We start from the raw sequence: 25383 nt of genomic DNA, 5'->3' as shown, positions 1-25383 counted from the left end.
TCAATTAGATTTGTTTTCTCCTCTTTTGCTTTGATGTTTGTACGAGTGTATGCACTTTATTTATAAAATCAATTATAGTCCTTGAACTTTAAAAATTCCACTTGTCCGACATGCAAGAGCTCAGTAGTATTAAATTTTAAGAGAGACACTCCCTTACTGCAGAACAGGTCAGAATTCAAAGCTCTAGGACTACAGTTGAACTCCCTTCCTGAAGAACAGATATATCAGCCTAAATAAATGAAGATTTAAATATTAATTAATGTAAACAGAAAGCATTCTTATAAATTAATCTAATTCTAGCAAATGTACAGGAAAATTATATATATGTTTGATATTGTAGTATTGTTATAGAAATCATTAAACACTTGTGACATAGAGGTCACACCGAGAGATCAAAATCTAAGATTTTGTTGCATATCTTGGGGAAATAATATTGCCAGCGAGACTAACATCTACTCCCATTATGTTCAGAAGAACTCTAGTACAATAATGAGAATCCTCAAATGATATACTGTATATGATAAGAAAATGATATACTATATATGGTAAGAAAATCAAGAAGCAACCAGATAAAGGAAATCAAGGACCAGTATTAACATTAATTCTGGGCAATGTACAATGTGAAAATTGAAAGGTAATTAAAATCTTGAAAAGGCAGTACTCTAAAATGATTTGTTAGATTCTTTCTAACACTTTCAAGCAGGCCACCATTATTCTACTATGCCATAAAGCATCCATGGCCAGTTCTAGGGACAGCCAAGCAGGGCAGGCTGCTGTAGGTTTGGGTTTTTTTGCTCCAGTCTCATTGTCAGCTTTGCTAATTGGCTGGTCCTTTTTTCTTTCTGCCTTAGTCAGCAAAATGGCTAGGGCTGCTCCTGACAGTGGTCCAGTTGGTTACAAGGCAATAGCTCAAAAGAGCTTACGGGTGCCAAAATGTGTTCCTGGGATGTTATAATGAATGTACATTCCCAAAGTACAAGGAAGATAGCAGACTTTCCAGTCTACAGCAGTAAAGAAGTGGTGTGAGCAGCAGCTCCATAACATAAACCTGAGAAATACATTATTTACCACACTAGTCATTTTTTAACAGAAAAATCAGGAAGGTGAAGCGGAAAGGAGTGAGGCTGATGAGAGGACCTCAAACCACACTGCACAGGCCTACAACCTTGGAGGAAAGGGTCTGGAGCCCTAATCTGCACTCAGAAACAGTTGAGGTATTCTCTAAGGTGTCAGTAGGAACTTGGGAGCCTGCAGCAGTGAAAAAGCAGCACATCTGAAGTCTTCATGGTTAGAGAAAGATAGACAACCGAGTCCTGTTCAGTTCAAATATCAAATAGATGATAGGAATGAGAACTCATATGTGGGTATACAATCATGTAACAAGTGGAATAAGCTCACTGATGTATAGATAAATAAACAGGATAAAAAGTTTCCATCAAGTGAGAAAGTCCATGAAGATTTCCAACAGCAGTCACTACTTGGTAGGTGAATGTGCCAACAAAAAAGCAATGAATTCCAATACTTTGCCAGGCTGGTACCTTTGAAGGAAAAAGGATAGTTTTTACACACAGCTGATCTACTTTATTGTAAGTAGACAACCATTATAATTAGGGCTGACGATTAATCACAGTTAACTCACACGATTAACTAAAAAAATTAATTGTGATTAAAAAAATTAATTATGATTAATCACAGTTTTAATCGCACTATTAAACAATAGAATACCAATTAAAATTTATTAAATATTTCAGATATTTTTCTACATTTTCATATATATTGTATTCTGTGTTGTATTTGAAATCAAAGTGTATATTTTTATTACAAATATTTGCACTGTAAATATGATAAACAAAAGAAATAATATTTTTCAATTCACCTCAGACAAGTACTGTAGTGCAATCTTTGTCATGAAAGTGCAATGTACAAATGTGGATTTTTTTTTGTTACATAACTGCACTCAAAAACAAAACAATGTAAAGCCTCAGAGCCTACAAGTCCACTCAGTCCTACTTCTTGTTCAGCCAATCGCTAAGACAAGTTTGTTTACATTGACAGGAGATAATGCTTCCCTCTTCTTGTTTACAATGTCACCAGAAAGTGTGAACAAGCATTTGCATGGCACTTTTGTAGCCAGCATTGCAAGATATTTATGTGCCAGATATGCTAAACATTCGTATGCCCCTTCATGCTTTGGCCACCATTCTATAGGACATGCTTCCATGCTGATGATGCTTGTTAATAATGCATTAATTAAATTTGTGACTGAACTCCTTGGGGGGAGAATTGTATGTCCCCTGCTCTGTTTTACCTGTATTCTGCCATATATTTCATGTTATAGCAGTCTCAGATGATGACCCAGCACATGTTGTTTATTTTAAGAACACTTTCACTGCAGATTTTGACAAAACTTGAAGAAGATATCAATGTGAGATTTCTAAAGATAGCTACAGCACTTGACCCAAGGTTTAAGAATCTGAAGTGCCTTCCAAAATCTGAGAGGGATGAGGTGTGGAGCATGCTTTTAGAAGTCTTAAAAGAGCAACACTCCAATGCAGAAACTACAGAACCCAAACCACCAAAAAAGAAAATCAACCTTCTGCTGGTGGCATCTGACTCAGATGATGATAATGAACATGCATTGGTCCGCACTGGTTTGGATTGTTATCAAGCAGAACCCGTCATCAGCATGGGTGCATGTCCCCGGGAATGATATTTGAAGCATGAAGGGACATATGAATCTTTAGTGGATCTGGCATGTAAATAGCTTGCAATGCCAGCTACAACAGTGCCATGAGAACGCCTGTTCTCACTTTCAGGTGACATTGTTAACAAGAAGTAGGACTGAGTGGAGTTGCAGGCTCTAAAATTTTACATTGTTTTATTTTTGAATGCAAACTTGTTTTAACATAATTCTACATTTGTAAGCTCAACTTTCGTGATAAAGAGATTTCACTACAGTACTTGTATTAGGTGAATTGAAAAATACTATTTCTTTTGGGGGGTTTTCAGTGCAAATAATTGTAATCAAAAATAAATATAAAGTGAGTACTGTACACTTTGTATTCTGTGTTGTAACTGAAATCAATATATTTGAAAAGGTAGAAAGCATCCAAAAATATTTGAATAAATCATATTCTATTATTGTTTAACAGTGCGATTAATCATGCGATTAATCGCAATTAATTTTTTTAATCGCTTGACAGTCCTAATTATAAAACTTTAAGAAAGAAGACGATGTAGTTTCTCAAAACAAGGCAGTTGTGATCACTGAAAAGTCTTTAGATTTATTCAGTTAATGCTCCAATGATATAAAAGATGAATGATTTACTGTCACATGAAAATGTGGGAAAGTTAATCTATGAATTATGATGAGCTAGTACCTGTTTTAAAAGGCAGGTTGAACAAAACATGATAATGAAATCTAGGTATTGCTATCTCAGAGTAGGCCAGGATGACATCTTGCAATACAAAGGTGTGCAACACCAAGAAATCAGCTATGCATAATCAGACCTTAAGGATGAAAGGCTTCACTAGCTGTGACTTGGTTCCTGATTTGTTTGGTGGACAAGAATACAAGACTATGTACTCACCCTGGCAGAAGCCTGGTGCCTTGGACTTTTGGTAACAATGAGAGGCTTTTAATGAATGCTATGTATTTGAGAGCAATTGAAGACCTGTGTTGATATAACTCAGTATGAGACTGTCCTTCACTGATCAAATCACAGTTTTGGACAAACTACACCTTTCAATGTGTGCTTAAATTTCTTGGCTCAACACTTACAAGTCTAGGTTGGAAATGTTTTCTGTGATTTCTCTATGAACAATGTGCACTAGTTAATACTTCATTCAAACCTAACTTATTGGTTCACTGCTATTGTGCTACAAGGGCTAGCTCTGTGTCACAGAATCATAGAATATCAGGGTTGGAAGGGACCTCAGGAGGTCATCTAGTCCAACCCCCTGCTCAAAGCAGGACCAATCCCCAACTAACTCATCCCAGCAAGGGCTTTGTCAAGCCTGACCTTAAAAACTTCTAAGGAGACTCCACCACCTCACTAGCTACCGCATTCCAGTGTTTCACCACCCTCCTACTGAAAAAGTTTTTCCTAATATCCAACCTAAACCTCCCCCACGGCAACTTGAGACCATTACTCCTTGTTCTGTCATCTGCTACCACTGAGAACAGTCTAGATCCATCCTCTTTGGAACCCCTCTTCAGATAGTTGAGAACAGCTATCAAATCCCCCCTCATTCTTCTCTTCCACAGACTAAACAATCCCACTTCCCTTAGCCTCTCCTCATAAGTCATGTGTTCCAGTCCCCTAATCATTTTTGTTGCCCTCCGCTGGACTCTTTCCAAATTTTCCACATCCTTCTTGTAGTATGGGGCCCAAAACTGAACACAGTACTCCAGATGAGGCCTCACCAATGTTGAATAGAGGGGAACGATCACGTCCCTTGATCTGCTGACAGTGCCCCTACTTATACTTCCCAAAATGCCATTGGCCTTCTTGGCAACAAGGGCACACTGTTGACTCATATCCAGCTTCTCGTCTACTGTAACCCCTAGGTCCTTTTCTGCAGAACTGCTGCCGAGCCATTTGGTCCCTAGTCTGTAGCAGTGCATGGGATTCTTCCATCCTAAGTGCAAGACTCTGCACTTATCCTTGTTGAACCTCATCAGATTTCTTTTGGCCCAATCCTCTAATTTGTCTAGGTCCCTCTGTATCCTATCCCTACCCTCCAGCTTATCTACATCTCCTCCCAGTTTAGTGTCATCTGCAAACTTGCTGAGAGTGCAATCCACACCATCCTCCGGATCATTTATGAAGATATTGAAGAAAACCGACCCTTGGGGCACTCCACTTGATACCGGCTGCCAACTAGACATGGAGCCATTGATTACTACCCGTTGAGCCCGACAATCTAGCCAACTTTCTATCCACCTTATAGTCCATTCATCCAGCCCATACTTCTTTAACTTGCTGGCAAGAATACGGTGGGAGACGGCGTCAAAAGCTTTGCTAAAGTCAAGGAACAACACGTCCACTGCTTTCCCCTCATCCACAGAGCCAGTTATCTTGTCACAGAAGGCAATTAGATTAGTCAGATATGACTTGCCCTGGGTGAATCCATGCTGACTGTTCCTGATCACTTTCCTCTCCTCTAAGTGCTTCAGAATTGATTCCTTGAGGACCTGCTCTGTGATTTTTCCAGGGATGAGATGAGGCTGACTGGCCTGTAGTTCCCAAGATCCTCCTCCTTCCCTTTTTTAAAGATGGGCACTACATTGGCCTTTTTCCAGTCGTCTGGGACTTCCCCCGATCGCCATGAGTTTTCAAAGATAATGGCCAATGGCTCTGCAATCACATCCACCAACTCCTTTAGCAAGCAGACCACATATTTGAAGCATGTCAATTCATTGAAGCTGTTTACCTTATATGAAGGAGTAACAAGATGACATCCCCTAAGCCAGCATTTCTCAAACATTTCTAAGTTGATCGGCCCTTCTAGAAAATAAAACCAATCAAACTCTCCTCCATCCCCACCTTATTACAAAGGCAGCTTAGGGGAAATCTATACAGTCACTGTTCCATGTCTCTGGCTAGTCCTTTAAAACCTCAAAGTGATCATGCCCCATATCCAGGGAACTGCTGCCCTAAGCTATGGAGCATTGATTTGACCATGAAACACCAAAGGGTAATCCATGGTTGACACTCCTTGATTCAAATTCTTCCAAATATCAATAGCCTTATTTGGCTAAGTGCAATTGTTCCCATATGGGTACAAAACATTGACTCGTCTTGCAACTGCTATTTGAGGTGGCACGTATCAAAGGGGAAATGACTGCCTAGGAAGGAGTACTGCTGAAAGGGATCTGGGGGTCATGGTGGACCACAAGCTAAATATGAGTCAACAGCTTAAAGCTGTTGCAAAAAAAAGTGAACATCCTTCTGGGATGTATTAGCAGGAGTGTTGTGAGCAAGACACGAGAAGTAATTCTTCTGATCTACTCTGCACTGATTAGGCCTCAGTTCTGTCCAGTTCTGGAGGCCACATTTCAGGAAGAATGTGGACAAATTGGAGAGAGTCCAGAGAAGAGTGACAAAAATGATTAAAGGTCTAGAAAAAATGACCTATGAGGGAAGATTGAAAAAATTGGGTTTTTTTAGTCTGGAAAAGAGAAGACTGAGAGGGGACATGATAACAGTTTTCAAGTACGTAAAAGGTTGTTACAAGGAGGAGGAAGAAAAATTGTTTTTTTTAACGTCTGAGGATAGGACAAGAAGCAATGGGCTTAAATTGCAGCCAAGGAGGTTTAGGTTGGAGATTAGGAAAAAATTCCTAGCTGTCAGGTGGTTAAGCCTGGAATAAATTGCCTAGGGAGGTTGTGCAATCTCCATCATTAGAGATTTTTAAGAGTGGTTAGATAAACACCTGTCAGGAATGGTCTATATAATACTTAGTCCTGCCACAAGTACAGGGGACTGGACTTGATGACCTCTCAAGGTCCCTTCCGATTCTATGAAAGCTAATTGCTTTTATGCAGGCAAGCATAGATGGCTTTGTTCAATAGGATGACTGTGCGTGCACCAGACAAACAGCGTCTGAGTCATGACTGCTGTTTTGAAGTGTCTGAGGATTGAGAGTTCTGCCTTATGAAGTGGTTCTAAACCAAGGAAATTTAGCAGCAGTTCAGTGTCTTGGCTACCACGCTTTAAGTAGCCAAACTTGATACCAGTCTATTGTTCAGCATATAACAGCTTGCTGTTTCCAAACACAAGCATTGAAGAATGGTACTGCGCCAACAGTACCTGTCTCACACAGAACAGTATAAACGCTGTGAGCACAGAGATATTACAGTATCAATTCCTGCAAACCGAACTTTGGGTCTGTGTTGCAGCTCTGCTCTGATGCCACTTACTTCAAGTTCCATTGCCTTGATGTTTCTTCTGTCAAAGGACTGCTTTGTGCTGATGAACAGACTTCAGGTCTGAACCAATATGCTGAACCATAACGTCTTCTGGCATTAAATCCTCTCTGTTGGACAAAGATGTAAGGCCACACTTTGGAAACAGGGTCAAATAACCGCTTTGAAGCAGGTGCCTTCAAAAGGCTCCAGGCTAGTATATAGGTTCAATTCTAAGGAGTCTGTCCTTCTGGTCCAATCCTGCTCCCATTACAGTCAATGGGAGTTTTAACATTTATTTTAGTGGTACAAGTTTGGTCCCTTACAGGCTTCTGGATATATCAGTTAGCTTAAGCTCTATGGCCTTGATAAATCCTCTGTCAAAAGGCTGCTTTTGCCCTGACATGTGAATTTCAGGTATCAAGGACAGTTCTGAGTGGTTGATTTAGTTGGAGATTGGTTCTGCTTTGAGCAGGGGGTTGGACTAGATGATCTTCTGAAGTCCCTTCCAACCCTGATATTCTATGATTCTATGATATCCCATACCTTAATGTATTCCTAAGTTGAAGCCTCTCTCTGCCCGGCAGAATCCCAGTGAATGAACACTCTGGTCAGCCAGTTTGGAGATATGAATTTAAGATAAAGGCCAAGTGGGCAAATGATCTGGGGCACGTGTGTGGTTTCACAACAACTGGGATCATCATGAGTTTCAATAAAATGGAAGAGGAGCAGCAGCCAAGATGTGAAGGGAGACAGGAGCACTAATAAAGAGTGGTCAAGTGTTAGGGGCAGGGCAGGGCAGAGACCAGGATGGAGTTGCTTGATTAAGAGGAAAGGAAGAGAGTGCTGGAGTGGCCTCTGACCCAAACAGGAGCTGCAGAGGTAGGCTGAGAGGAGGAGCTGGAAACATGGGTGTAGAAAAGAGTAGGTTAGAACAAATAACTGCAGTGACTGAACCTCTGCAACCCCTTGAGCTTTTAGATTGGAAAAGGTTTTATGAGCTCCACAAGGTGAGAGCAGAGGCCAAAAGGATTCAACAGAGAGAGGTCCAGTTGCCCCTTGTTAAATCCACCCCTGCTCCCTTAGACAACTGACATTTTTTAAATTTTCTTGTTGCTCTTTCCAACAGAAGAGTTATTTTTTACTTCACTGGAATTGTTCAGATAAGACCTAGAAGCTGTAATCTATTCTCAGCAATTTTTTTTATACTGTGTCTATACTATCTGTCATTTTTCACAAGTACTAATTTCATTTTAAGAAAAATTTCTATGAGAAAAAAATAAAGCCCTGAATTCAAGTAGGTAAAATGTGGACACCAGCTCTTATGAGGGGAACAGCATCAATTATGTTGCACACTCTTCAGTAGTTGAACCCATCTCTGTGAATTAAATGTTTAGGTCCTGACATCAATTCTAGTTCACACCTGCAACAGAAGTGTTCCTATTATTCTTCCCTGATGGCGTATATTAGTCTTTTCTTTCATGGATAGAAACAGAATTCAATCATTTTAAACAGGTGTTCTGAAACTAGGACTCTTTGTTATCAATGGATTCCAGTCACAGGAAGATCATAGTTCCTTCAGGAAGTAGCACTGAGCCCAATGCACACCCTTCCGATTTGGTAAATAGAGGCCTGCTCTTCGCACTTCACTTTCTAAAACTAACTCCACTGGAGAAGGATAGAGTGTTGTCCCTGTCCCAAGTACCTCCCAACAATTACTAGAAGTCTCTTTATTTTAATCAATTTAAGCAAATGGGAAGTAATATTCTCTAGCTCTAATTTAAAAGAAAAAAGAGTCCAACTAAATGTAAAGTACCTCGGTAATTGATGATTTCTGTTCCGAGCACTGGGGTCATCTCCAGAACTGTGATGAAGGCTTTGTCCATAGATGTCAATGGGAATGGTGACATGCGATGTCTTCTGGCCACCTTGGTAATGTCGACAGCACTGTGACCTGCAGAGAGGGAGAGCATCCAGTTTAGAAAATATTCCATAACACTGCCTTGGAAGGCTGACAGGATGACTTACATATATTCAACAACTTTCATTCAGAAGAATAATATAGTGTTTTACAAACTACATAGAGGAATAGCTTCAAGTTCACAGCATTTATAGCTAAGAAGTGAAAGCTGTATCCATAAAGTTACAGAGTTAAGGCCAGCAGGGACCACCAGATCATCTAGTTGGACCTCCTGTATATCTCAGCTACCAATACACTATCCAGCACCCAATATCCAGCTGTGGCCATCTCTAATGCTTCAAGAAAGGAGACTAAAAAAACCCTCCAGAGTACACTGAGGGACAAACAAAAGTCCCTTCAGATATCCAGCGGAAGCCTTGAAGCATAAGCTCTGAAATTAACTAAAATTGAAGGCGAAATTTAGGGAAACAAAATATAATTTTCAAAACTGAAAATGATTACAATGGTTAATATCCCTGCTCTTATGAAAAATGCTTTGGGAGATGTAATGATGACAAGAGAACAGTATATCGCTATTACATATCTTCAAAAGATGGTGCTATATTTGACACCATGGATTATGATGTGAGGCTGATTCACCTCTGGGAGCAAGCAAGCAACCCCCTCAGATGGTTCTGTTTCTCCTGAACAGACTTCCCCCAGAGTGTTGTGATGGGTAACTGCTCTTCGGGAGTCAGGGCCCTCCACTGTGGAGGAGTTCTATATGTTTCTTTTCTTTCCTCTTCTCTCATTCAACATATATGTTAAAATCCTTGGAGAGATTGTCATAAACTATAGCTTTAAATGCCAATATGCAGATGATACTGAAGTACATATCTACTTGATCTTAAATTCAAATCACACTTCTTTCCAAGTGATCCTAATGCTTAAATGAGATCGGTGGATGAATGAGGAACAGCTGACTAAATTAAATCCACGGATGATACAGGTGATGCTAATGGGTAGACGGAGATACTCTGAAGCACCAGTCAATACTGTTCCCCTCATCCTCAAAAAAAGGTGTCTGTCCCACCATCATTAAAATGGTATGCAACCAAGAAGTCCTCCTGGACTCTTTTTAATTCTAGACAGCAAGTAACAACAGCAGCAAAAACACTTTCTTCCACCTTTGGCTTGCCAGATGATTACTTTTCATCCTGTCGGACACAGACTGGGCCACAGTGATCAATGCATTTGTGACTTCCAGGTTTAATTACTGTAATACAAAGTGTGACGGGTCCCCCAAAGAACTTACGAATGAATCCATAGTCACTAAAGAGAGAGACTCCTCTTCACAGTAGAAATTAGAGGCAGCAATGGCTGCAGCAGTGGGGCAGTGGTGTATAGTCCCATTAGGGCTCCTCTGCTGCCTCCAGGCTTGGACCTAAATGTGGAGGAAACTGGAGGCATCCTCTGCTACAGGGGCACCAGAGCTCAAGTGCAACCTCCCTCTTCAGGAGGAAGGGAGAAATAGGAGGGAAAAAAAGAAGGCATACTCTGAGGACTCGCCTGGGAGTACTGTTGGCAGCACAGTGGCAAGGAGAGAGGCCAACCTGGGGCTCTCATGCCCTCCCCCTCCCAAACTCCTACTTGCCGGTGATGAGTGATCTTACCAGACTCTTTTTTTTTCAGAACTGTCTTACTTTTTGCCAGGTGGCCATTTGCTCCATCTTCCTGTTGCCCCAGTCCCTCAGTCACTCTGTTGTCAGCTTCAATCTCCTTGCCTTCTATGCTCCTCTCCATCCTTTCCTCCCTTCTTCCTCTCCCATCTCACTTTCCCTCCTCAATGTCTCCAATCCAATCCCTTCCTCCTATTAACTTGCTCACATCTGCCTTCCCTTCATTCCATACTTCCTAAAATAGGTTTAAAAACCAAAAGCTGTAGCATAAATACTGAAAAGTAAATTTGATTTTTAAAACAATTTCCCTTGCAATAATGTGTTATCAGTAACACAGATTAGGTATTTTTAAAAATGCCTTATTTTATCTCTGGTGTCTCTCTGGCTACCAAGCTCCCTATTTGTTTCTTTACGTATGTTCAGTTATTTTAAAAAGGTTATTTGAAACAAGTGAGGATGTTTCCATTGTGGTCTGCTGTAAAAATACTTTATACGCACACTGCCAAAAACTGCTGTTGCTCTAAGGAGGATGACGCTGAGTCAGTACAGTAATGACTGAGTGCACAAAGCTTCCTTCAATGTCAACACATCCTCACTCACATGAGTTATGTAGGTCAGTATTTATGAACTAATTTCTATCGCTGATGATTACCTAGTGGCATAGTAGCCTCTCAAAAGCTACACAGAAGCAATCAAATCTTATTACTAAACCAAACTCAATGTCATTTTTTATAAACAGGCAAAAGCCTGCATTTCCTTCTGACTCCTTATGTGCTCGGCTCAGAACAGCATAGGAATTAAGTTTCCCCAAGTAATATCTACATTTTCCAGTTTACCTTTTGTCTTCTTTTCAAAGGGATATTTATTATTTACCACCCCCAAGAGGCTGACAACTCTGAAAGGGAAAGAGTTTAAAGAGAGAAAGACTATTTCAGATTCAGAAAATTCTTTAGTGTGTAATTGCCATTAAAAGAAACATTGGTTAAAAGGATGACAGAGCTCCTCCAGCCCTGGGGGATGCCATACTGCACATCCTAACAGGTTTAAGTGGCCTGTATAAGACTGCACTCTTTTGCAAAGGAAAACTGAGACATGTGAATGGGAACACTAAGAAAGAACTGTCCTAGCAGTGACATCACAAGGGAAATGCAATACAGCAATTTCCCTCTATTCCACTACCATTAGGCTGCTGGAACACCAGCTACTACTGCATCACTAAATAGAAATCCATGAAAAGAGAACATCAACTTGCTAGTCAAAAGTTGCTCCAAGACATGCATATAAATCTTTATGAGGACATTGCCTGTAACTACTCAACCTTTTTACTGTGGCTCACACCAGTATGTCCAGGATTAAAAACAACAACAACCAGGAGCAGTAAAATATTTTCACAGCTACTTTAATTTTTTAAAAATTATTTTAAATGAATACAGGTCTCCTGTTGATGATGTCAGACTGTGACTATCAGGAACTTTCAGTATACTTTTGACTTTTCAACTTGCTGCTCCAGCATTACTCATAAACTTTTTGGAATGTATGGGGAGTAGCTTGTGCTTAAGCTGTTTCTCCTAGAAAATCCAGCATTTGATAGCTCACCCATTCAAAATAAATTTTATAATCAGAATGACTTTGCAATCTTGTGTAAAGAGTTTCCAGATCTAGTTGCATACATGTCTTTGGACTTCATGTCTCCTAGTATACCTACCATTGGGGACACACTGGCTTTTCATTGTGTGTGTGTTTTTTAAGGGGTCATGATTTCAATGTTTCTATTTACATATTGCACATATGATAACAAAACTGAATGTCATATGATTAAACACTTCAAACAAGATGTAGCATGACATTATGTACCATATCATAGTGAGATCTCTATCCCAGGTATGTGTGTACAGGTCAGAAGAATATAAGAATGCCCATACTGGATCAGACCAATGATGCATGTAGCCTGACCGAGGCTGGTGCCAGATGCTTCAGAGGGAATGAACAGAACAGGGTAGCTACTGAGTGATCCATCCTCTGTTGTCCAGTCCCAGCTTCTGGCAGTCAGAGGCTTAGGGACACCCAGGGCATGGGGTTGCATCCCTGACAATCTTGGCTATTAGCCTTTGATAGACCGATCCTCCATGAACATATCTAATTATTTTTTGAACACAGTTACACCTTTGGCCTTAACAACATCCCTTGATAATGAGTTCCACGGTTTGACTTTGCATTGTATGAAGAGTACTTCCTTTTGTTTGTTTTAAACCTGCTGCCTATTAATTTCATTGGGTAATCCCTAGTTTTTGCATTATGTGAAGGAGTAAATAACACTTCCTTATTCACTTTCTCCACACCAGTCATGATTTTATAGACTTCGATCATATCCCCCCCTTATTCGTCTCTTTTCCAACCTGAACAGTCCCACTCTTTTTAATTCCTCCTCACATGGAAGCTGTTCCAGACCCCTAATAATTTTTGTTGCCCTTCTCTGTACCTTTTCCAGTTCTAATATATCTTTTTTGAGATGGAGCGACCAGAACCGCATGCAGTTTTTAAGGTGTGGGCATACCAGGGATTGGTACAGTGACATGATGATATTTTCTGTCTTACTGTCTATCCCCTTCTTAATTGTTCCTAATGTTGTTAGCTTTTTGACTGCTGATGCACATTGAGCAGATGTTTTCAGAGAACTATCTACAATGACTCTAAGATCTTTTTCTTGAATGGTAACAGCTAATTTAGACCCCATCATTTTGTATGTAGTGCTGGGATTATGTTTTCCAATGTACATTACTTTGTATTTATCTACATTGAATTTCATCTGCCATTTTCTTGCCTGGTCAGCCAGTTTTGTGAGATCCCTTTGTAATTCTTCGCTGTCTTCTTTGTAATTAACTATCCTGAGTAATTTTATATTTTCTGCAATCTTTTCCACCTCACTGTTTACCCCGCTTTTCCAGATCATTTATGAATTTGTTGAACAGCACTGGTCTCAGTACAGATCCTTGGGGGACCTGGCTATTCACTACTCTCCATTCTGAAAACTGAACATTTATTCATCCCCTTTGTTTCCTGTCTTTTAACCATTTACTGATAGAGAGGATCTTCTCTCTTATTCCATGACAGCTTACTTTGCATTACATTAGCTATCCTCAAATCATCTGTTATTGAGGATAATTTAAGTGATAGTTTAAATACTAGAGTTAGTAGTTCTGCAATTTCTTATTTGAGTTCCTTCAGAACATCTTGTTCTGGTGACTTATTACTATTTCATGTATTGATTTGTTCAAAAACCTCCTATGTTAACACCTCAATCTGGGGGAGTTCCTCAGATGTGTCACCTAAAAAGACTGGCTTGGGTGTGGGATTTTCCCTCATCCTCCCTCTGCAGTGAAGACTGATGCAAAGAATTCATTTAGCTTCTCTGCAACAGCCTTGTTTTCCTTGAGTGCTCCTTTACCACCTCGACCATCAGTGGCCCCACTGATTGTTTGGCTGGCTTCCTGCTTCAGATGTACTTAAAAAATGTTCCTATTTTGTATATCTTTTGCGAGCTGCTCTTAAAATTCTTTTTTTACTTGCTTAAATCTCTTATTACTCTTGACTTGCCAGAGTTCATGTTCCTTTCCATTTATCTCAGTAAAATTTGACTTCCAATTTTTAAAAGATGCCTTTTTGCCTTTAATCGCCTCTCTTACTCTGTTCACCTATTGTGGCATATTTTTTGGCCCTCTTATTGTTTTTAATTTGGAGTTGTGACAGGTTTCAATTGGTCCACCGAGCCTCTAGGGGGCGATGGAGAGCTACTGTCCCACTGGCAGGCCTTAGTCACTCCTTTCGGTCACTGGGGAATTAGCAGAGAAGGTGTGCCGGCCAGAGTCTGCAGTGCGCCCCTCAGGCAGGGGAGCACCGGCACGAGTCAAAGGTGTTCGGGATTCTGCTACCCAAGGCGGGTTGGCTGGGGTAGGGGAACGCAGGCCCACCCTACTCCACTGCGTTCCAGCCCAGGCCCTGACAGTGGCGGGGCGAGAGGGTCCCGCTGCTGGGTCAGTGGGGAATCATCCGCGCCATGCTGACCAAATACACCCACCACACTGTGCAGTTCTGCCCCTGGGCTACTTCCTACCCGGTCTCTCAAGCGGGCCTCTCCGGTCCCTCCAGCTCATCCGGGTATTCAGCTGCTGGCAGCTCCAGCTCCCTCTCTGTGTCAGGCTCATGCTGGCCCGGGTTACAGCCTGGCCCCTCCAGGTCCTCCGGGTACTCAGCGGCTGGCAGTCCTGGTCACCTCAGTCCTTCCTCCAGGTCAGGTTTCTCCTGGCCCAGGGCCTCCCCTGGGTCGGCAGCAGGGTCTGGAGGGAACAGCCAGCAGCCTGTGTCTGTCTCCCTCCCTGGTGCTGCCCTCACTGGGCAAAGGGCCCCGCCCTTTGTACTTCCTGTTCCACCCCTCCCCTTCTGGGGATTGGAGTAAACTTTGTCTGGCCCCGCCCACTCAGGCTGAGAGGGTGGCTCTTTACCCTCTGGTTCGGAGGGAAGCCACCCTGGTTCCCTACATACCCCACCCTCAAACCAGCTCCCGACCATCGGAGCTGGCGTCCTCACCCTCTCCGAGGTGAGATAGAAAGTCCGCATTAGCGTTGTCCCTTCCCGCCCAATGGTGAATCGTGAAGGCATAGGGCTGCAGAGCTAGATACCACCACATCAGTTTGGCATTATTGTCCTTCATCTTATTAAGCCACTTCAGGAGTGCATGGTCCATAACCAGTGTAAAGGGGGCTCTGAGGACGTAGTAGCGGAGGGCATCGACCGCCCACTTAACAGCTAGGGCCTCTTTCTCCACGACGGAGTAGTTCCATTCTCTGGGGAACAGCTTCCGACTGAGGTAAACAATAGGGTGTTCCTTCCCGTCCACCTCCTGTGAGAGGACTTCCCCAAGTCCTACTCCTGAGGCATCAGTCTGAACGATGAAGTCACAATGAAAGTCAGGGCTGAAGAGTACTGGATCGCTACACAGCTATTTTTTGATAGTTCGAAAGGCCGCCTTGCATTCATCGGATCAATGCACCCGCCGGGGGCTGTCCTTGGTCAAGAGCTCCGTCAGCGGGGCAGTAATGCTTGTGAAGTGGGGTACACACCGCTGGTAATAACCAGCTAAGCACAAGAATTGACACACCTGCCTCTTCATGGTCGGCGCCGGATATTCCTGGAGTGCTTAGACTTTCCTGATGAGGGGGCGTACCTGTGCCCGGCCCAAGATGTACCCCAGGTAAGTGGTTTCCTCCCGCCAGATTTGGCATTTTTTTTGGATTGGCCATAAGCCCGGCTGCATGGAGGTCTCGGAAGACAACTGCTACTTGGTTAAGATGTTCCTTCCAGTTATTGCTATAGATGACCACATCGTTCAAGTAGGCTGTAGCGTACTTTGTGTGTGGTTGCAAAATCCGATCCATCAAACGCTGGAAGGTTGCCTCAGGGAGGCCGAAAGGTATCCGGGTGAAATGGTACAACCCTGAAGGGGTGGCAAATGCTGTCTTCTCCTTGGACCTGGGATCCAAGGGGATCTGCCAGTACCCCTTTGTGAGATCAAAAGTGGTGATATAACAGGCGTCCCTGAGCTCATAGATGCGGGGCATCGGATAGGCGTCAAATTTTGAAATGGGGTTTACCCTCTGGAAGTCAGTGCAAAACCGCCGACTCCCATTTGGCTTTGGTACGAGGATGACGGGGCTCCGCCACTCACTCTGGAAGCACTCAATAATACCTAGATCCAACATGGCCTGGACTTCTTCCTCTACGGCCTCCCGTATTTGACTAGGCAATGGCCGGGTTGTCTCTCGGACCACCATTCCGGGTTCAGTCTGGATCACATGGTAGGCGAGTGTAGTCCGCCCGAGTTTCGTGGTGAATGTCTTGGGGAATGCCCTTACTAAGCAGAGGGCCTGTTCTTGCTGCTCGATTGTGAGTGTCTCTGCTAGCTGGGGCTCACCATTATCTGACTCCTCGGGCGTTTGGGGCCCCAGGTCTGGTTCGGGGGGGTACGGGGCAACTAAGTCCTTCCCATTCCTGCCAGGATTTTAAGAGGTTTACATGATAAATCTGTTTTTCCTTACAGCAATCAGGTTGCTGGATTTTGTAGGTGACAGGCCCTACCTGGCGGAGGACCTCATACGGACCCTGCCAGTGGGCAAAAAACTTTGATTCCTCCGAGGGGAGCAGGAGGTGTACTCGGTCCCCTGGCACAAATGATCGAGCCTGGGCACCCCGATTGTAGTGCTGCTCCTGGGCTCTTTGGGCTGTATTTAAGTTCTCCTTTGTGAGCTTGCCCGCCCGCACCAGCGGCCCCTGCAGCTGTAAGACGTATTGTAAGAGACCCTGCGTTGTGGACGGGTTGTGTTCCCAAGTTTCCTCAAGAGGTCCAACACCCCACGGGGTCACCACCCATAGAGGAGCTCAAACGGGGAGAACTTTGTGGACGCCTGTGGGACTTCTCAAATTGCCAGTAGTAAAGGAGGGAGCAGTTGTTCCCACTGGCGGAGGTCCTGGGTGGGGAAACGCTGCAACATTCCCTTCAGGGTCCAGTTAAAACATTCGACCAATCCATCAGTCTGGGGATGGTAGACCGAGGTCTGCAGTTTCTTAATCCCTAGCAGGGCACATACCGGACGGAACAGCTTAGACGTGAAGTTGGTCCCTTGATCAGTGAGTATCTCCCGTGGGAGGCCCACCCTTGCGAAGATCTTCACGATCTCCGCAGTGATAGTGCGGGCAGTGATACTTCTTAAGGGGAAGGCCTCGGGGAAGCGGGTGGCGTAGTCCATCAGGACAAAGATGTATTGATGGCCTGCCTTACTTTTTGGAAAAGGCCCTACCAGGTCCATCGCTACCCGCTCAAATGGTACACCTACGACTGGTAAAGGGACCAGGGGGGCCTTCCGTACCCCTGCCGGGGCTGCATGTTGGCAGTTTGGGCACGACACACAGTAATCCTTCACTTCACGGTGGATGCTGGGCCAGAAGAACCTGACCAGGACCCTAGCCACAATTTTTTCCTGCCCTAAATGGCCTGCAGCCGGGGTGTCAGGTGCAAGCTTCAGTACAGCCCGATGATGAATGCGGGGAACCATGAGTTGGGTCCGGACCTCTTGCGTCTGGGGGTCTCGATCAACGTGGTAGAGCTGCTCATGTTTGAGTTCAAACCTAGGCCATTGGGTGCTGCGCTGGGCCTCCATGACCTCACCATCCACCCGAGCCAGCTGCTCATAGGCAAACCAGAGCATAGGGTACTCCCTTTGATCTCGGCTAAAGTCCACCAGGTCAGGAGGGGGGCCAGCCATTTCCAGGCCTCTTCGGTCAGTAGGGATCGGAGCACCTCAACGAAGTCTGGCCAGTTGCGGCCCAGTATAACTGGATAGGCGAGGGATGACGCCACTGCCATGCTCATTAACTGAGTTGCTCCATTCATCGTGATGGGGACCTGAACTGTGGGGTATGATTTCACGTCTCCGTATATGCACTGAATCCACACTTCCCCAATGGTTCGCTCGGTGTCCGGGAAGAGTGCCTGGCAGACAAGGGTCTGCCCATAGCCCGAATCAACTAGATCAACAATGTGGGTCCCGGTGACTTCCATGGGGGCTGTCAATTTGGCCATGGAGGGCAGACGGGCCCGTCACTTCCCGGTGCACACCAGGCCAAAGTTGCAGTCCATCGCAGGACAGCCCCGTTGCAGATGCCTGTACTTGTCACACCGAAAGCAAGGTCCTACCTTTGGGCACCCTGGCTGTGTGGGTGCACCAGTGGGGCTGCAGGGTTGGCTGGGGCCCGGTGGTTAAGCATCCAGAGGTGGAGCGTGGTGTGGACTTGGGGCGTTGGGAAAATCGGTCCTGCCGCCATCTGGTCGTCGGGTACGGTGTGGTGCATCGGCTTGGGAGGTGGACCCCCTTTCAAGTTTCTGTGCACTGGGTCCAGAGTTTGGGGGGCAGACTGCCTGTCCTATCGGGGCCTCTGCCTCTAGAAAGTACTCCATAAGCGCGACGGCTGCTCTCAGACTTTGTGGCCAGTGCCGCAACACCCATGCCCTCCCCTGCATTGGGAGGATGTGCATGAATTGTTCGAGGATGACCTGTTCAGTCACCTCAGCCGCTGTTCGATGCTCGGGTTGTAGCCATCGGCCACCTGCATCCTTTAATTCCTGGACCACGGCCCGGGGTCTGACGCCCAGTGGGTAGACCTTTTCCCGAAACCATCGCCGAAATGTCTCCGGGGTAATGTCGAAGGCATCCAAGATAGCAGTTTTCACTCAAGCATAAATGCGGGCCTCATCATCTGGGAGTCCTCGGTAAGCCTTCTGGGCAAGCCCCGTCAGATATAGGGCGAGGAGGGTCACCCATTGGTCAGGTGCCCAACCGGCCACTGAGGCAACCCGCTCGAAGGTCACCATATAGGCCTCCGGATCATCCTCAGGCCCCATCTTGGCCAGTATAACCCTCAGGCCAGACGGATCGGTGGGGCAGGAGGGGTCGGGGTGGCTGCCCTCTCTGTTTGAGCCCCGCCGTGGCCCGGACACAGAGTTGCAAGCTGCTGGAAGCATTGGGTTTGTTGTTCGTGGTGCTGGGCCCCCAGGTTTGAAGCAACTGCTGCTGGTGGGCACCCAGCTGCTGTACGAGTTGGTTCTGCTGCTGTTACTGGCTCTCAGTCAGAAACTGGATAAGCCTTTCCATCTCCATCTTTCAATTAGGGGAGCTTCAGAGGCCTCCTCACTCTGATCCCTTCCTACAGGGATAGGGATTGGTGCCTGCATTCTCCAACACTCGTGACAGATTTCAATCGGTCCACCGAGCCTCTAGGGGGCGATGGAGAGCTACTGTCCCACTGGCAGGCCTTGGTCACCCCTTTCGGTCACTGGGGAATTAGCGGAGAAGGTGTGTTGGCCAGAGTTGGCGGCACGTCCCTCAGGCAAGGGAGCACCAACACGAGTCTGCGGCGCGCCTCGCAGGCAGGGGAGCGCTGGCCCGAGTCAGTGGCATTCGGGATTCTGCCACCCAAGGCGGGTTGGCCGGGATAGGGGAACGCAGGCCCACCCTACTCCACTGCATTCCAGCCCAGGGCCTTGACAATGGCGGGGCGAGAGGGTCCCACCGCTGGGTCAGCGGGGAACCATCCGCGCTACGCTGACCAAATACACCCACCACACTGTGTAGTTCTGCCCCTGGGCTACTTCCAACACGGTCTCTCAAGCGGGCCTCTCCGGTCCCTCCAGCTCATTCGGGTATTCAGCTGCTGGCAGCTCCAGCTCCTGCTCTGTGTCAAGCTCACGCTGGCCCGGGTTACAGCCTGGCCCCTCCAGGTCCTCAGCTGGCAGTCCTGGTCACCTTGGTTCTTCCTCCAGGTCAGGTTTCTCCTGGCCCAAGGCCTCCCCTGGGTCAGCAGCAGGGTCTGGAGGGAACAGCCAGCAGCCTGGGTCTCCCTCCCTCCTTGGTGCTGCCCTTTGTACTTCCTGTTCCACCCTTCTCCTTCTGGGGATTGGGGTAAGCTAGGTCTGGCCCCGCCCACTCAGGCTGAGAGGGTGCCTCTTTACCCTCTGGTTTGGACGGAAGCCACTCTGGCTCCCTACAGGAGTATACATTTAATTTGAGCCTCTACTATGGTGTTTTAAAAAAGTTTCCATGCAGCTTGTAGGCATTTCAGTTCTGTGACTAGAAAAGGAGTACTTGTGGCACCTTAGAGACTAACAAATTTATTTGAGCATAAGCTTTCGTGAGCTACAGCTCACTTCATCGGATGCATTTGGTGGAAAATACAGAGGGGAGATTGATATACACAAACAGAGAACATGAAACAATGGGTTTTATCATACACACTGTAAGGAGAGTGATCACTTAAGATAAGCCATCACCAGCAACAGGGGGGGGAAAGGAGGAAAACCTTTCATGGTGACAAGCAAGGTAGGCTATTTCCAGCAGTTAACAAGAACATCTGAGGAACAGTGGGGGGTGGGGTGGGGGGGGGAGAAATCTGGACCTATGGAAAAGAAGCCCTTGAGAAATTCCACCATGATTTCAACAATTTCCATCCCACCATCAACCTCAGCCTGGACCAGTCCACATAAGAGATCCACTTCCTGGACACTACGGTGGTAATAAGCGATGGTCACATAAACACCACCCTATATCGGAAACCTACTGACCACTATTCCTACCTACATGCCTCTAGCTTTCATCCAGATCATACCACACGATCCATTGTCTACAGCCAAGCTCTACGATATAACCGCATTTGCTCCAACCCCTCAGACAGAGACAAACACCTACAAGATCTCTATCATGCATTCCTACAACTACAATACCCACCTGCTGAAGTGAAGAAACAGATTGACAGAGCCAGAAGAGTACCCAGAAGTCACCTACTACAGGACAGGCCCAACAAAGAAAATAACAGAACGCCACTAGCCATCACCTTCAGCCCCCAACTAAAACCTCTCCAACGCATCATCAAGGATCTACAACCTGTCCTGAAGGACGACCCATCACTCTCACAGATCTTGGGAGACAGCCCAGTCCTTGCTTACAGACAGCCCCCCAATCTGAAGCAAATACTCACCAGCAACCACACACCACACAACAGAACCACTAACCCAGGAACCTATCCTTGCAACAAAGCCCGTTGCCAACTCTGTCCACATATCTATTCAGGGGACACCATCATAGGGCCTAATCACATCAGCCACACTATCAGAGGCTCGTTCACCTGCACACCTACCAATGTGATATATGCCATCATGTGCCAGCAATGCCCCTCTGCCATGTACATTGGTCAAACTGGACAGTCTCTACGTAAAAGAATAAATGGACACAAATCAGACGTCAAGAATTATAACATTCAAAAACCAATCGGAGAACACTTCAGTCTCTCCGGTCACTCAATTACAGACCTGTGGGTGGCTATCCTTCAACAAAAAAACTTCAAAAACAGACTCTAACGAGAGACTGCTGAATTGGAATTAATTTGCAAACTGGATACAATGAACTTAGGCTTGAATAGAGACTGGGAATGGATGAGTCATTACACAAAGTAAAACTATTTCCCCATGTTATTTCTCCCCCCCACCCCACCCCCCACTGTTCCTCAGATGTTCTTGTTAACTGCTGGAAATAGCCTACTTTGCTTGTCACCATGAAAGGTTTTCCTCCTTTCTCCCTCCTGCTGCTGGTGATGGCTTATCTTAAGTGATCACTCTTCTTACAATGTGTATGATAAAACCCATTGTTTCATGTTCTCTGTGTGTGTATATCAATCTCCCCTCTGTATTTTCCACCAAATGCATCCGATGAAGTGAGCTGTAGCTCACGAAAGCTTATGCTCAAATAAATTTGTTAGTCTCTAAGGTGCCACAAGTACTCCTTTTCTTTTTGCGAATACAGACTAACATGGCTGCTACTCTGAGTTCTGTGACTGTTCCTTTTAATTTCTGTTTAATTAGCTTCCTCATTTTTGTGTAGTTCCCCCTTTTGAAGTTAAATGCTATGGTGGTGGGCTTCTTTGGTATTTCTCACCCTCCGCATGAATGTTAAATTTAATTACAGTGTGGTCGCTATTACCGAGCAGTTCAGCTATATTCACCTTAGGTTAGGGTTAGGTTTCCTCACCCTTCCCCTCACGCTCATCCCCTTGCTGATCTTTACAATTAAATGCAAGCTGCAGGCATGTGATCGTTCCCAAGAGGAAAAGGTAACATGTTGTCCACTCATTGGATCCAATTCCTGTATCTGCTGGATTCCAACACACTGAGAACACCAGATATCAGGCAAGTAGTGCATGGTTTTAATGTACAGTGTGCTTCACTTTCATGTTACATATTCCACAAAAATAAAATATATGATTTTTTAAAGTGTGCTTATATTCTGAAATACAACTGTATATATATTCTAATATACTCTCTCGTAGTGATTCTAGATCAAATATGTTAAACGTGAAAGTCAAAAAGATGATTTTTCTAACTATCTGCACTACAAACTGCTCCTGGGATCTGAGAATCCAGCTGGGCTCTTTCCTCCTCTGAAACCATCACTGGGAGTAAAGATTAGTAATTCTGCAAGCTGAATTTAGCTGACAGTTTTTTGATGGTGTGCAAAGCAAAATAGAATCCAGCTTGCTCTTCTATACCTGCATTAACTGCAGGGTTAACAGGAGTAAAACATTTTTCCCCATGGTGATGTGGCAGATAGGTCCCACTGACAGGGTTAATGAGAGCCTCTGGACCTAGTTAGCACTGCCCTGCATTTCACCTGCAGCAATGTTAGGCATGGAGAGGGGAAGTTAAAAGGAGGAGATCTACTCCATTTCAGCCCTGCCCAGGCTCCCCATGTGAGAGAAGCCTGTCTGCAGCTCGGAGACTGCTCGGAGGAGCTCCTGTTAGAAGGGATGAACAGCTCCTGTGAGATATAACCGCATTTGCTCCAACCCCTCAGACAGAGACAAACACCTACAAGATCTCTATCATGCATTCCTACAACTACAGTACCCACCTGCTGAAGTGAAGAAACAGATTGACAGAGCCAGAAGAGTACCCAGAAGTCACCTACTACAGGACAGGCCCAACAAAGAAAACAACAGAACGCCACTAGCCATCACCTTCAGCCCCCAACTAAAACCCCTCCAACGCATCATCAAGGATCTACAACCTATCCTGAAGGACGAGCCATCGCTCTCTCAGATCTTGGGAGACAGACCAGTCCTTGCTTACAGACAGCCCCCCAATCTGAAGCAAATACTCACCAGCAACCACACACCACACAACAGAACCACTAACCCAGGAACCTATCCTTGCAACAAAGCCCGTTGCCAACTCTGTCCACATATCTATTCAGGGGATACCATCATAGGGCCTAATCACATCAGCCACACTATCAGAGGCTCGTTCACCTGCGCATCTACCAATGTGATATATGCCATCATGTGCCAGCAATGCCCCTCTGCCATGTACATTGGCCAAACTGGACAGTCTCTACGTAAAAGAATGAATGGACACAAATCAGACGTCAAGAATTATAACATTCAAAAACCAGTTGGAGAACACTTCAATCTCTCTGGTCACTCGATCACAGACCTAAGAGTGGCTATACTTCAACAAAAAAGCTTCAAAAACAGACTCCAACGAGAGACAGCTGAATTGGAATTAATTTGCAAACTGGATACAATTAACTTAGGCTTGAATAGAGACTGGGAATGGATGAGTCATTACACAAAGTAAAACTATTTCCCCATGGTATTTCTCCCTCCCACCCCACCCCCCACTGTTCCTCTGATATTCTTGTTAACTGCTGGAATTAGCCTACCTGCTTGTCACCATGAAAGGTTTTCCTCCTTCCCCCCCCTGCTGTTGGTGATGGCTTATCTTAAGTGATCACTCTCCTTACAGTGTGTATGATAAACCCATTGTTTCATGTTCTCTGTGTGTGTGTATATAAATCTCTCCTCTGTTTTTTCCACCAAATGCATCCAATGAAGTGAGCTGTAGCTCACGAAAGCTTATGCTCTAATAAATTTGTTAGTCTCTAAGGTGCCACAAGTACTCCTTTTCTTTTTGCGAATACAGACTAACACGGCTGCTACTCTGAAACCTGTGAGATCATGGGAACCATGGACTATTTGAAGGCAAATCCTGAAAAGAAGAGTGGGGTCCCATCGAACCTTCATTGGATTACTGTGTTTTGAGTTGTGATTTTCTGTTCCTTTTTTCTTTTAAACTATAAACTAAGGGTAAAATTAAAATGTGCCTCTAAAGAAGGATAATTACTTAACAGAGAGAGACAATACAAGCACACCATGTATTTTCTAGTCATTCTAGTAAACATGTTTTCAGGGTTTCTGAGGTTTTCTGTTTTATAAAAGTTATTGATAAATACTTTAGATGCCACAATTTCACTTCCTAGAACCCCTGGAGTGCCACACTTAATGTATACTCAGTGTCCAATTTTTTGAATGGCGCCCACATAACTGTGAGAATTCTCTGGAACTGAAGATATACATAATTCTATGGAATTCAAACCATGGTGTCAGATAGCTGTCAATTTGCTTTTTTTATGTCAAATGTCCAAAATGATCTGTTAAAAATCTAGAGGGGAAATGTCTCTAAATTACAAATATTCTTTTTTTTTAAAAGCGGGAGGGAGGAAATCCACCCATCTTGCAAATTTTTAAACATCACAGATGAAACAGCAGTCCCTAATTTTGCAACCCCCCCCAAAAAAAGACACAAACCAAAACAAAAAATTACCTCTTCTGGGTCTACAGTAACCTTTCATAATGCTAAGGCAAAAAAGAGGAAGGAAACATACGGAGCTATCATTTTTTAATCTTTATTTCTTCTTAGCACTGGTTTTTCTTTTTCTTTCAGATATGTCAGATATTTAAAAGCAGAAATCTTAAATTCCTGTTATGTTCATGGCCAAGACCAACTTATAAAGATTTTGTTTTTTAATTCTCAGGTATGGAATAGTAGATTTCTTTTTTTTACAAAATCTAGATGATGATAAATAAAAAAATAATAAGCTTCAGCCCTCACAAACCATCTTCCACTTTTGAGTATCTCAAAGTCCTTTTAAAGACAGCTATTTACATCCCACAACATCCTACATGATAAAATAATGCTGTACTCATTCCAGAAATGAATACTTTGAGTAAGAGAAGTCAAGTGATTTGCCTAAGGCAACTCAGCTAATCAGGTGGAGAGCTGGCAACAGAACTCAGGAGATCTGATTACCCATCTTCTGTTTTGACCACTAAACCAACTTCCTATGCAGAGTGTAATACGTTTAAGGTAGGTTAAATTTTCGGGGCACATGAAGAGAGGTCTTTAACCTGGAAGGTTACAAACTCTAATTGTAGAAAGAGTTCATTTGTGTAAATCCTCT

General features: G+C 44.5%; 1 protein-coding gene across 23 annotated transcripts in view; it reads right to left on the bottom strand.

Annotated features, from left to right (window-relative positions):
* GPHN (gephyrin) overlaps nucleotides 1-25383 on the bottom strand; it is a 544780-nt gene that overhangs the window by 102227 nt on the left and 417170 nt on the right. For all 23 annotated transcript variants that reach the window (XM_038404446.2, XM_038404449.2, XM_043517392.1 and 20 more), the window contains one exon: nucleotides 8727-8864. In XM_038404446.2, coding sequence (XP_038260374.1) covers nucleotides 8727-8864 — 138 coding nt within the window. The remainder of the gene's footprint in view (nucleotides 1-8726; nucleotides 8865-25383) is intronic.

The sequence above is a fragment of the Dermochelys coriacea genome, chromosome 6 (assembly GCF_009764565.3).
Source record: "Dermochelys coriacea isolate rDerCor1 chromosome 6, rDerCor1.pri.v4, whole genome shotgun sequence".
Classification (NCBI taxonomy): Eukaryota; Metazoa; Chordata; order Testudines; family Dermochelyidae; genus Dermochelys; species Dermochelys coriacea.
This window is presented reverse-complemented; position numbering and strand designations above follow the sequence as displayed.